At 33.4% G+C, this 13,113-nt stretch overlaps 3 protein-coding genes across 5 annotated transcripts; 2 read left to right on the plus strand and 1 right to left on the minus strand.

Annotated features, from left to right (window-relative positions):
* Positions 1–2,821: 2,821 nt before the first annotated feature.
* LOC101211566 (homeobox protein knotted-1-like LET6) lies at positions 2,822–6,430 on the plus strand. Its single transcript, XM_004134933.3, has 4 exons — positions 2,822–3,656; positions 3,753–4,008; positions 5,628–5,872; positions 5,965–6,430. The coding sequence occupies exons 1-4, from the start codon at positions 3,306–3,308 to the stop codon at positions 6,166–6,168; spliced, it is 1,056 nt and encodes a 351-aa protein (XP_004134981.2). The 5' UTR covers positions 2,822–3,305; the 3' UTR covers positions 6,169–6,430.
* Positions 6,431–7,295: 865 nt separating this feature from the next.
* LOC101223158 (50S ribosomal protein L4) lies at positions 7,296–11,034 on the plus strand. Of its 3 annotated transcripts, none has more exons than XR_004217178.1 (9): positions 7,296–7,780; positions 8,439–8,614; positions 8,735–8,796; positions 8,982–9,105; positions 9,211–9,359; positions 9,896–10,003; positions 10,093–10,212; positions 10,309–10,523; positions 10,627–11,034. XR_004217178.1 is itself a non-coding variant. In XM_031886539.1 (9 exons), the coding sequence occupies exons 2-9, from the start codon at positions 8,506–8,508 to the stop codon at positions 10,726–10,728; spliced, it is 948 nt and encodes a 315-aa protein (XP_031742399.1). In that variant the 5' UTR covers positions 7,319–7,780; positions 8,447–8,505; the 3' UTR covers positions 10,729–11,034. The 3 variants fall into 3 exon arrangements, 2 of the variants coding, with proteins under 2 accessions (XP_031742399.1, XP_004134779.1); XM_031886539.1 differs by having other exon boundaries at positions 7,319–7,780; positions 8,447–8,614; positions 10,350–10,523; XM_004134731.3 differs by having other exon boundaries at positions 7,321–7,780; positions 10,350–10,523.
* A 492-nt stretch (positions 11,035–11,526) lies between these two features.
* On the minus strand, positions 11,527–13,014 carry LOC101222925 (chaperonin-like RBCX protein 1, chloroplastic). Its single transcript, XM_004134730.3, has 6 exons — positions 12,738–13,014; positions 12,554–12,648; positions 12,349–12,466; positions 12,026–12,042; positions 11,885–11,947; positions 11,527–11,793 (listed from the first exon to the last, which is right to left on the minus strand). Exons 1-6 carry the CDS (start codon positions 12,889–12,891, stop codon positions 11,719–11,721), a joined length of 522 nt encoding a protein of 173 aa, XP_004134778.1. The 5' UTR covers positions 12,892–13,014; the 3' UTR covers positions 11,527–11,718.
* Positions 13,015–13,113: the final 99 nt, after the last annotated feature.

Here is a 13,113-nt window from a genome sequence, read left to right on the forward strand (position 1 = left end):
AAGAAGAAAGATATAGCTTTTTCATATTTTGAATTGATAATTAGTTTGAAATTTTAGACTATTTATTACTAGATGAACCAAACTATATATATTTTTACTTAAAATGAAATTTAAGATTCACGCAAATTCATGTAATGCTTTTTTTAATCCTAAAATGTTAACTTTGTGTTGCTCACATTTCATAACAAGAATATTTCAGATAACATTATCTATGATAAAAAAAAAGTGGCAAGCTTAAATAATTTATTCATATAGTACAAAAACAAACATTTTATGCTGTAAATTGATTTTTACTCGTGACTGTTACAAATATATAAACTAGACTAAGAATATTAAGAAATATAACAAAATTGCAAACGCATGAAATTTGTTGGACTCCCGATACTAATCATCATATCCTCAATAATTTTTTCAATCTTCATAATTTTTTTAAAATGTTAGTATGTTATTGAATATTATTTTTTAAATTGCTATCTATTTTTTCAAAACTATTATTAAGAAAATGAAAAATACCAATATATGGATAAAGACAGAAAAGAAGGTCTGTCATACAGTTGAAGGTAATAAAGAAAGCCTAAATCACAACTAATTAACAATAAAAAGGATAAGTAAAGAAAAGAAACACATGTTTATATCTAGACTGAATGTTATCAAACTCTAAACTCAACATTAACCTAATATAATCTTCACACGCTCAGAATAATTAACCTAACATATACAATATTTTTTGGTCAAGACTTTACTGAAATGAAAAATGCAATAGATGAAACATTGGTATTCTGATCAGATTTTAACTCGGAAAACATATCTTCTCACTTGTGATCTTGGTAGAAATTCCGCTGCTCATTAAGTTCACGACTTTTTGTTCTCCTTCATTCCGAAGATTTTAGGAGAAAGATGGATTGTTAGTTTTTGTAGGATTTGCCATACTGTTATTGACGACGTGTAGTTTCTTCCGTTCTTTTGAATTTGGTGTCTTTTTAGTTAAAAAAAATTGAACAACTATACAACACAGATAGTTAATCAAGTGTGAAAATGGTGAAAAGTAGAATTGGGTTGAAAACAGTGAAGTGAAATATAAATAAGAATTACAATTTGAGTCCAAAGCTTTCAATCTAAACGTGTAAACGAGATTACAGCAAATTACATCATTTCAACTTCTCATTTTCACTGTGTCCTGTCATTCTCCTTTTCTCTTGTTTCATGAAAAACTCTTGAAGATAAAGAAAAATATTTTAAGTTGATTTAAAAGATCAAATTAAGTAATAATAATTAATCATAAACCACTAAAAAAATCTTATTCATTCACTACACAAGCCTAGAATTTACAAAACCATTGGCCAACTTATTTTCACATGTAGTTTAAAACAGAAATAAAATATTGGAAATCCAATATATTTTGAATTAAATATACTAACTAAAACATCAATATTATTATGGAATAAATTTAGAAAAGAAAAAAAAAAGTGGAGGGGGAAAAAAAGGTTGAAACATTGAATGGGCACTGTTAGACAGAGATTTAGGGGAGGGATATTTGTTTTAAAGAAAAAGCTAATAATTTTCCACGACCTTCAATGGGGAGATTGGAAAGAAAGTTGTAAGGAAGAGGGTAAGAGGGTTTTTTAGGCTTAGTATAGAGTGAAAGAGAAGAAGCGACATTCGGACTGTCCCACTAACTTTATTCACCTTTTCTATTTTATTTTATTTTATTTATTTTTTCCACTTTTTTCCATGGCAAATTATTAGCAAAGATTAGATGTGGGTGTGACTCAGAACCATAATTACCCTTTTTATTTCTTTATTTATTATTATTATAATTGCCTAATATGAAATTCACCTTTTGAGTAAGAAAAAGAGATACGGTAAGTTGAGTTTGAGTTAAACCCCCTTTTGCTTTCACTTTATTTTATTTGTTTATTTATATATAACTCTCTCAACTCATTTTTGCATAAAAAAAGTTTTCTGCTTTACATCAAAAGTTCAAACCGTGTGGGAAAATGAAAATAGGGTTTTGGACTTTGGTTGAAGCAAGAGAAAGAAGTAAGAGGACAAAGCAAAGAACGGATATTAAATGAGTGGACAGATTGCAATCAATCTCTCTGCTCTTAGCTTGAGGAACCAAATATAAAATATATATAATCAATTTATAAACTATAGCCCTAACGAATTTTAAAGGTTGTATTTATTTAAGCAGTTAAGCAATAATTATATTAATTTAAATTATAATAAAATGTAAAAGTTTATTACCTTTTGAAAATAAATAAAATTTAGTGTGGATTGTTTTTGTTTGTTTGGAGGGCTACTTAAAATAAATATAATATAATGTAATCACAATTTTAGACTCCACTCGTAATATTAAATTCATTTTATTTCAATATTTTTTACTCAATACTCTTTCTCACACCATTTTTTTCTTCGATTTCTCATTCATTCCAATGCTTCCAAATTTTCAATAATTTTAGTTACATTTCAACTATTCGAATAAACTCTTAATAGTTCATGCATTTACTTAGTCGTAACTAAAATATTAAATAAAAAAACTTATAACTTAAGGTTGTATTAAATTGATTTACACTTTAATCTTGTAAAAGTATTAAAATATCCTAAAATGAAAAAGAAAAAAAGAAGCAAAACTTTTGATCACAAATTAAGATTCAACAAATCGACGGAATGCAGAAGGATAATCCAGATTGGAGATAACATTTAAGCATTTTTCTTAAATTTATAATTGATTAAGAAAAAACGTAGAAAAAAAAGCATTTATCATGCTTTCACCTTACTTGGGCAGTGCTAAGTTTATAGGTTAGAGGTTTGGTTTTTCCCTCTGTATTGCCTTGCCGTGTGCTGCCTCTCCTCGTCTCCTTTCCCTCGATTCCATCGTTCTTTCTTCTCTCTCTCTCTCATTCTTTTTGCCAGTAATGGCAGTGCATCATCAGTGCCACTGCATTAAAAGAGCGAGAAGAGAGTTTTCATCGGGAAGGTAAAAAATTAAAAAAAAAATACACACAAACTCAAAACTTTTTTTTTCCCACTATCTACTTCCCTTACAAACCCTAATTTTGTTTCTTACATTACAAACAACTCTCCCCCCCAAAAAAAAAAAAAAAATCCTCTCTTCTGATTTTATAACTGAGATCTTTCTTACAAAGTATCACTATTTGTTTCTTTTTAAAAAACCCCCCCAAAAGCCTCAACCTTTTCGAAGCTAAAATCCCGGGAGTGGGGATTTATATAATACCAAAAGAGAGAGAGAATTTTATAATTTACTACAAATTTCGGGTTCGGAGAGATATTCTTATTTTCAAATGGATGTTCCAAGTGGGAATTGTTCTGGAGGTATGATGAATTTTGGTGATCAAAATAATAATAACAACAACAATAATGGGTTATGTTCTATGATGATGATGATGCCATTAATCTCTGCTTCTCAACAAGGTGGAGATGGTTCTTCATGTACTCCATTTCTTCCTCTTCCTCCTCCTAATTACAACAACAACAACAATACTTCTATTTGTAATTACTTCATGGACGAAACCAACAACAACAACAACGACGAGAGTAGTAATGGCGCCAATTCTTGTTGTGAAGTAAAGGCTAAAATCATGGCTCATCCTCACTACCACCGTCTCCTTGCTGCCTATGTCAACTGTCGTAAGGTAATTAATTAAATATATATTGTGATTTAATTAATTAATTTAATTATAGATCTGAATTATTTATTATTTATTTTTATAATTTTTTTTGTCATGTAGGTGGGGGCGCCGCCGGAAGTGGTGGCGCGGCTTGAAGAAGCGTGTGCTAGTGCGGTAACAATGAGTAGTGGTAATAATGGTGGTGGGTGTATTGGGGAAGATCCAGCGCTTGATCAGTTTATGGAAGCTTATTGTGAGATGCTTACCAAATACGAACAAGAACTTTCCAAACCCTTTAGAGATGCTATGCTTTTTCTTCAACGAATTGACTCTCAATTCAAAGCTCTCTCTATTTCCTCCTCTCATCTCCCTCCAGGTATTATTTTTTTTATTATTTTTTTCCTATTTTGCATGTAGTTGAATTTGTAAAATTATTTTCGTTATTATGGTTTATAATTATGATTTGATGATCCCTAAAGTGGATGCATTTGCCTCTTTCTCTTTCTCTTTCTCACTGCCTTTTATATATTTATTTATTTATTTCTGCTAGGGCTTCTATGAACCCTTTGATTTGTGTAGTTTTTCTGTGGATTTTACTATTTTTTTTGGCTGTTCGGTCAATTTTTTTTATCTGAAGTTTATTTTGTGTTTAGTAAATAAGAGGTTATTTGAAGAGATTGATTATTTAATATGGAGATGTGTTGTTCCTAGGGTTTATAACTTTTTCAATATAATGTTTATATATTTGCTTTTCACAATGTGTATTTGCGAAGTTTTAAACTTGCCTGTTAATATGGTTTTCTTTCTTGTCTAGAAGTATGTGTTAACTGTCAGATAAATGCAGGAATCTGTGTGTAGGCGTTGGTTATGAGATGATCTAACGTATGCCATGAGGAGATTCATTGTTATTTTTATCACCTGATTTTGTTGAGATAAAATTAGTACTTTCTTCATATGTTGTGTATTTCGTCCTTCTTTTGTTATTTGTTGTTTTTGCACTTATATTCATTGGCATTATTGTTATACATTGGATTTGATATCCCATGTAGTTCGTTCAAACTTTTTCGTTCTCGAAATGCAACGTTTTTCGATACTGTTTTGATTATAGAAGTGAGGATTTGGCTTTGTGTTGATTGTTTGAATGTTTTTACGACGGGACTAGTTTTGGGAGTGATATTTGGGATTCAAGCGTTTAAATTGTGAGGTTGACATGGATCATATTCATGAATTTCAGTTGTTTTTTATTGTTCCTTGCAGTAAACTTGTGAGAAAATTCAGTGAAATGTGCGGTTCATACGAAAATTTATATAGTATTATATTGTCGTGGTCAAGTTGAATAATTTATATAGATTTTCTATGAACGAAAATATTGTATATAAACGACGGTAACCCTACATATTTAATTGTAATTTCCTGCTTTGTGTATGCATGATGATATAATTTGCTTGGGATATACACGATTCGTTTTTTTTTTTTTTATTGTTTGTGATAGTTTTGATTAATTTCTGGGAAATAATTTCTTGGAATATTATTGTAGGTGTTGACTGAAATACAATATGGAAGTACACTTTTTTGTTTTGTTTTGTTATGTTTTATGCTATTACTTTTTGTTTCGATTTGTTCCAATGTCCATGCAACATAAAAAACACAACTAAAATACTATGTTGTCATTTTCTTCTGAAAAAATGGTTCATTCTTAATCTATAAGAAGAGGCCCCCCTCTTCAAACAACAAGCCTAGGAGAGACACATTACATAAATTTTGGAGCATTTTTCCTTATGTTTTTGGGATAAATTCTGTTACCGAATGAAAATCTACCCCCCAAAAAAGGGAATCTAATTTCATTGTGTAGCATAAATTTGTGTTCTCATCTAAGTGAGCCATTCAATAGTCTATGCAGCTGGGACTAGCAATACTTGTTCATTTTGATCATATTGTGGTATTTTGGTGGCTGTGTTTTGTTGTTGGCTGACAATTATTGCACATGTCACGTAGCTTGTGGCGAGGCGTTTGATAGGAACGGATCATCTGAAGAGGAAGTTGACATCAATGGGCACTCGATCGACCCTCAAGCGGAAGATCGTGAACTGAAAGGTCAGCTCCTGCGCAAATACAGTGGATACTTAGGCAGTTTGAAACAAGAATTCATGAAGAAAAGGAAGAAAGGGAAGTTACCTAAGGAAGCCAGACAACAACTTCTGGATTGGTGGAGCAGACATTACAAATGGCCTTATCCATCTGTATGGTCTAATTCAATTAGTTATTCTAATTAGTTGATTGTACGTACAGTAATTTGGTTAAATATATAAATAAACGTTTTGCTATGACACAGGAATCACAGAAGTTAGCTTTAGCTCAATCAACGGGGTTAGATCAAAAGCAAATCAACAATTGGTTCATCAACCAAAGAAAAAGACACTGGAAACCATCTGAAGATATGCAATTTGTGGTGATGGATGCTGCTCATCCACAGTATTACATGGATACTGTCTTAGGGAATCCTTTTCCCTTGGATATATCTCCTGCTCTACTTTAATTTTAATTAAATTTGCATATTGTTATGATTTTAATATAAAGTCACACTCATATATGGTGGTGGTGGTGATGGCCTTTTTTTTTTTTTTTTTTTTTTTTTTTTTTTGTGTATGAATGTTTGAGGAATGTTTCACCTGGTTTGACAGAACATATATATTTATATATATATATGCTTTTTTACTTATTACTTCATATCAAAATGTAGTCCCAACGGAGATGTTAGAATTTATATGAAACTTGCTTTTGTATACGTGTTTTTTTTATGTATTTACTGAATGTGAAATTTGTACATATATGGCCATATGGGGTGAGTTTTTGGAAGAGTTTCTGTTATGGTTTAATGAGATTTGAGAGATATGACCTACTCTTTTGAAAGTGTATTTTACTGTTTTTGTTTGAGTTTCAATACTTCTGTACTAGACATTCTTGGTTATAATTCAAAGTATATGGAAATGTAGCACTTTTTAATCCTTAAGGATAGCGTTAATTCAATTTAAGTTAATAACTTAATTTGTTTGCCAACTGAACTAACATATAACATAATTTTGTTAGAAGAAAATAACTTGTATGTTTTATTATAAGGGAGGGAGGTCGTGAGTATTGAATCATCAGTGTTTTGTATGGTAATTGAATTTATGTGTATAGTTGGAATTGACTATAACTAGATTAGTTAGACATAATAAAATTAATGTATTAACGTAGGAGTTTTTGCTCCACTATGCTCTGTTAGAAATAAATTTTAACTTGGATAACTATGTTCTTGCAAATCTGATGTATTATAAATGATGAATGGAATTAACTAAAATAACGGGACAAACTAAATATAATTTAATTAACATAAAATATGTACTATGCTCACTTTCATATTAAAATTTAATTTTCTATTTTCAAATACTTCAGAAAAAATACCAAAGACCAAAGCAATATTAACTAAAAAAGAAAGTAAAGTTTAATTTAACGTAGGAAAAAAGTGTTATTTTGGTTCCTTAGTTTTGAGAAATCAATACCAATTTAGTCCCTAAATTTGAAGAAATATGTTTAAAAGGCGACTCTAAAAAAAAGAATTTAATTAACAAATTTAGGGTTTGGGGCAATTTCTCCCGATTTCTCCCGATTAGGGCTTCACGCCATCTCTCTCTCTATTTCTCCCGATTAGGGTTTCGCGGCTCCATTTTCAAAGCATCCGAAAAAGATCGACCATGTAAAAGTGTTCACATCACACCAGCAATTGAGGCCCAAATTTGAAGTTTGAATTCGCGAAGAAGAATGGAGGTGGCCCAAATTGTGGTATCTGGATCCAGTCCGGCCTGTTAACGCTTTCGGTTTCCGCATCTCTTTTTGTTCTTCGTCTCCCTCGTGAAGCTTTGCACATCCCCACATACCAGCAAGTGCAGCGCCGCTTCTTCCGGCCGCCGTCTCAGCTGTTACCGTCGCCGCACATTGCACTCTCATCTTTCGACGAAATATCCGCCGCCCTCCCTCTCACAAAATCTCTCGCCCTTCGAGCTATCAGAGTTGCTTCTCTCTGTTCTTCTTTCTCTCGGAAACACGGTGGTTCAGAACCTTGCTGTTGTTGATATTGGCCGCCGACGTTCATCTTTCAGATCCTCAAGGTTTTTATTTTTTCTTTTATTTTTGTTTATTCGCTTCACCTATGTGCAACTAGTCTAATTGATGATAGAAACTAGGAATTCATATATCACAAATTGGAATGAAGAGAAGATCGAACTAATGTATTGAAAGGAACAAAGAATCATACAACTGTTATTCGAATAAGTAAATAGTGAGGAAAAAAGGTGAACAAGGATAAAAGAAAATCACCTTGAAGATTGACATTATCAATTAAAAATTAAGTAAAATTTAATGGACAAACGAAATAGAAAACTAACTTGAGTTTTAGTTCGATTGAATAATTTTTGAGTTGGTACAGGAAGGCGTTTGCATATGAACCAGCGTAAATTTAAAAAAGAAAGATTTCTCTTGTGTGGTATAATTAGAAACAGATTTCTGAAGTATAAAATGAAAAACCCGTCAAATCCGAAATTTGTTTCAAAGAAACAATACTTCATTTCACAACTCATTTTAATATATATATATATATATATATATATATATATATATACCAATCCAAACACTTGCAATATTCCAAATTCAGAAGTTCAACCAGGGGTACATGATCTTTATTATACATAGTTTCGATCTAGTTTTGATTGTGAAACTAGGTTGATGGTAAGGTATATGGCTAAAATTCCAGAAAACTTACTCTTGTAGATGACTAGGTAGCTGTCTGATTGTTGCAAAACCACTACATCGATTCTTTTAGTGGTGCCCCGTTAATATGGCAATCTCAGTTTCGAGAAGGCTGCTGCGCTCTGTGGGGTCCTTATCAACGTTTGGACAATGTAATTCTTCATGTACTATGAGTCGGTCATTTTCTAATCCCCATGGTAATGCGTTCTCATTTCCACCTTGTTTCATAAAAGTTTCTTGCCTGCAATTTTTTTCTTGTATGTATGGATGCTTTCATCTAATTCTAATTCATTAACTTTTATTATATGTTTGAGTAGAAATTTATGGCCATGTTAGTGGGAGTAGCTCTACGTTTGCAAGCCGTTCTACTCTTTTGAAGGTACTCTTTCAACATATGCTATCTTTCTGTTCAAGGTTTTATCATTTATAAGGGACACCGGACATGATATTGAAGTTTGTAGAATGTGGATTAAAATCACTTCTTGATATGTTTGCGTGTCATTTGTTTTCTTTTCGTCACGCACCTATAAAATTATTTTTGTCTGACCATTGTGTATGAAGCAGGCTGGATCCTTTCTTGCTTCCCGAGGGTTTTGCACCTCAATTTTGACTCCTGAATCAAGCAATAATGCATTTCCTTCTGAGTTACTGTCTGCTAAGCCGGTGGCATCCGAAGAGCGCAAGATAGGTAGCAACATTTTTCCTGCAACCTTCGTATGATTGTATGCAACTATTATGGTGGGAACAATTGATATATCACTTTTGTGGTTAATAAATTATGTTGCATCATTAGGGCTTTATCAGGACCTGATGATTCCTGTGACAAACTTTGAAAATGAAGACAAAGGCTTCATGGTCTTGGCTGGAGATGTTTTTGACCTTCCAATCAGGAAGGACATCATTCATCGGGTTGTTAGATGGCAGCTTGCAAAGAGACAGCAGGTATTTGTTGTTACCTCATATTGCGCAAGAGCCTGAGAATAGAGACTGATTGGAAAGAGATAGTGTTCATTGAGGGATTTATTTTTCTTTATGAGTATCTACTTTGTTCCTTTCTACTTATTTGAATAATATATTTCCTTAATTATTTGCACCAGAGGATAATATTACAAGGCATAGTGACATACCCACTTTTGATTTTGCATTTTAATTTTGTATTTAAATGAAACCAATATACTTGTGCTACGAAGGAGGCAAATTCATCAGCAATTTCATTAACATATGTCCATGCATTGGAAATAGCAATTTTTTTGAAACAGAAAAAGATTTGTATATTGATTGTTATGGTCAGTTTACGTGTATCTTGAATCTCAAGGGAGTTCTGTCTAATAATTTTGCTATTTTTAATGTTTATAAGGTAATTGATCTATTATATTCGGTGTCAATATATTTTACTAGCTAGTTATCCTGCAAGATGCAAGTTTTGGGTAAGTTCTTAGAAGTGATTATTAAGTACTAAGCATCTCGAGTGATGACAGGGAACACATTCGACAAAAACAATTAGTGAGGTTAGCGGAACAGGGAGAAAGCCATGGAAACAAAAAGGTACTGGGAGAGCAAGACATGGAACATTGCGTGGTCCCCAGGTAGCTAAGATTTTCTTTGAATAATGTTCAAAAGATTATTGCCAAAGATATTATACAATAGTTGCTAACATGCTGGATGATGATTACAGTTCAGAGGTGGTGCAACTATGCATGGACCCAAACCACGAAGTCATGCCTTTAAGCTTAATAAGAAAGTTCGTCGCTTGGGTTTGATGATTGCTCTTTCAGCTCGTGTTGCAGAAGGAAAGGTATGTGTTTCTTTCTTTCTACCATTTTAGCAGGATGGATTATTTTATAAAATGGTTTGGCTCGCGTGCACATCCTAACAGATATTTTCTTTCCAGTTGCTTCTGAAACCTCATTTTGGGAAGTTTTTAACTTGCAGCTTCTGGTATTTGATAATTTGGACGTCACTACGCATAAGACGAAGAATATGGTGAAATATGTCAGTAAAATGGAGAATACCAAAAAAGTATTACTAGTTGATGGTGGTCCCATAGATGAGAAGCTGAAGTTGGCCACGCAAAACCTTCATTATGTCAACGTTTTGCCATCTATTGTAAGTTTGCTTGATTGCTTCCCCTTTTTTGTTTGTTTCATTCATGATAAATGAATTTACATTGAAGTTGAATGTAAAATGATTATTGACTTTTGTTCTATAGGGTTTGAATGTTTACAGCATTCTTCTACACGATACTCTTGTGATGTCTCGTGATGCTGTAGAAAGAATTGTTACCCGGATGCACACTCCAATCAACCGCTGAAGCCGCAGTGCATTTCTCCTGAATTATATGTTCAACTTCAGTTTTAGCTCAGATCAGCAATAACCTTTATTGATGTTTCCCCCCTTTTGTTGCAGGAAGGGGTGAAAACCTGTTTGTTGTTTCCGTTAAAATATTGATCACACTGGAGTTTGAAATTTCACTTGTACTGATCAAAGACATCAGATAGTAAGTTTTGAAGCTGTAGTTTGTGGTGTTCGAAAATAACAAAAAGAACCTTTCTTACTGCCAGATTGTCAAGTTCTGCAAATTTTTCTTTTACAAATCAAAATTTTTCTGTTTTGATTCGATGTTTTGGTGGATGATTTCCAACTTTAGAAACCGCCTAAATGAAGCAAAAAGAATTGGATGAATGAGAGATGGAAGGACATTCTTTGCTTTTCCGAGCCTATTTATATATGCAGATCCAGCTATACTGGCGTCTGGGTTGGCCGGCCACTGATTCCCCAACAATATCATTTTTAATCATGCATGTTATAATTATTTCCCAAAGTATTTGCTAAAAGCATTTCTGAATCCATTGATTGTCCCTTTACCCCATTCAGGTCTGGGTCTGAAATGCATTCCATTCTCATTCATCCCATATTTTGGTTCTTATACTCTCTGAATCTTATTGTTTCCACTGATTTCTTTAAGCATATTATTGAGTCTTCCGTATTACGGATTTGGAAACCACAAGACAATGTTTCAGACGGGAGCTGATTCACCATTTTCTGAACTTGAAGGCGAAGCATCATTAATCTTTTGCAACAAGTGAATACTTTGAAAGCTTTGCAACGATTGAGTAATTTAAATTGCATAAATATTATTTTGTAGTTCTTGAGAAGAATTCAGAATGAATGTTTTTGTATATTTTACCACACTGGGTTTGGTTTGCTACATTTTCTTTGTCACTCTCATCTCATATTATACACACTGGATTTATGTATCCTCCTGTTTAGCTGCAAAAGGTGAACACAATGCAGAAATTCGTCACTTCTCGGTGTCTGATGGACTTGTCTCTGTCAAGTACTCCCTCATTATTCTTGTGTTGGATTCGCTAACCATCTGAAAACAATGATTAATCTCAGTAGGGTAGCAAGCAACTGATCATAATGCTGTTAGGAAAATGGCAGAGAAATGTACGAGTTTTTCTTACTTTGAAAGCTAATCGCTTGAGGTTGTCCCACTCAAAATCGTTTTTGCAGTATGCAGATCGAACCTGGAATCAACAATTCGCTTACTTATGAGTGTTTTTCACTGTGGGGATGCATTCATCAACTAAGTGTACAGAACTAACCTCTAGTATACGCAATGCTGCCAAAGCCAAGAGATTTACCACAATTAGAAGCCTCATTGTTAGAACAAGATATGAAACTTGATTAACAATAAACTTCATCTTTCTTCAGACTTGACTAAAGTAGAATCTATTGACCATTGGTTTTCTATGCTGATAGGTTTTGGCCAAAAGAAACCAGGAAAAACATCTGAATGAAGATCATGCATTTCATTCCTCTTTTTGTATGCTTCTAAGAAACTCTATTTTTACGCAATTCTGGCCCCTTAATGAACTCGCTCTAGATTTGGACAAACTAAAGAACTAGAGTAGATTTGGGGTATTACCAAGAGCTTTATGCCTTGACGATTCCCGCATCAAACTGGCCAGAAATTTGTCCCCATCATTCAGTGAATGTCTATCGAGAAACTCCATTAACTCCAGGTACGCCTCTGGATTATAGCTCTGCTCTACCAAAACAAGAATCAATACCAATGAAAACCCACACAACAACATGGCAGAGCAATTACAACAAAGCAATTGAAGAGCAACCTCAAGCTGCGCAGTCACTATCCTAACAGCAACATACGTGAAGAAATTGTGCAGATTTCTGGCTGCCTTGGATTCTGGTGAGGCCTCTCCAAACCCTAATTTTTGAACACAGATAAACAAACAAACAAACAAACAAACATCTGGGATAAAAATAGAATGAAAGAGAGAGAGAGAGAGAACCCACCGGGGACATACATCTTACTGCAATGCAAGCGCATAGGCTTGAAAGCTCTTGGCTTTATTGGCCTAACAGGAAAAACATTGCCTCTGTTTAAATTTGGTAGTGAGAAAAGAGAAGGGAACTGAGTAGGAGAAAGAATCCTTGCTGATGATTCCATTGCAAATTACTTCAGAAGAAAACTGGAACCACAGGGAGGGAGGGAGAGAGAGAGAGAGAGAGAGAGAGAGAGAGAGGAAGATAGTTCCAAAGCTTGTGCTTACTGTATCAGTTCCAAATCAAATATCTTTAGCAATCCACCTCAAGCTTTTCAAATATCTTTCAAGTGTCTAGACACGTGGAGTTCTTAGCATTAGGATATCCAACAACAATTTGTTCTCAA

The sequence above is a fragment of the Cucumis sativus genome, chromosome 6 (genome assembly GCF_000004075.3).
Source record: "Cucumis sativus cultivar 9930 chromosome 6, Cucumber_9930_V3, whole genome shotgun sequence".
In the NCBI taxonomy this organism is placed as follows: domain Eukaryota; kingdom Viridiplantae; phylum Streptophyta; class Magnoliopsida; order Cucurbitales; family Cucurbitaceae; genus Cucumis; species Cucumis sativus.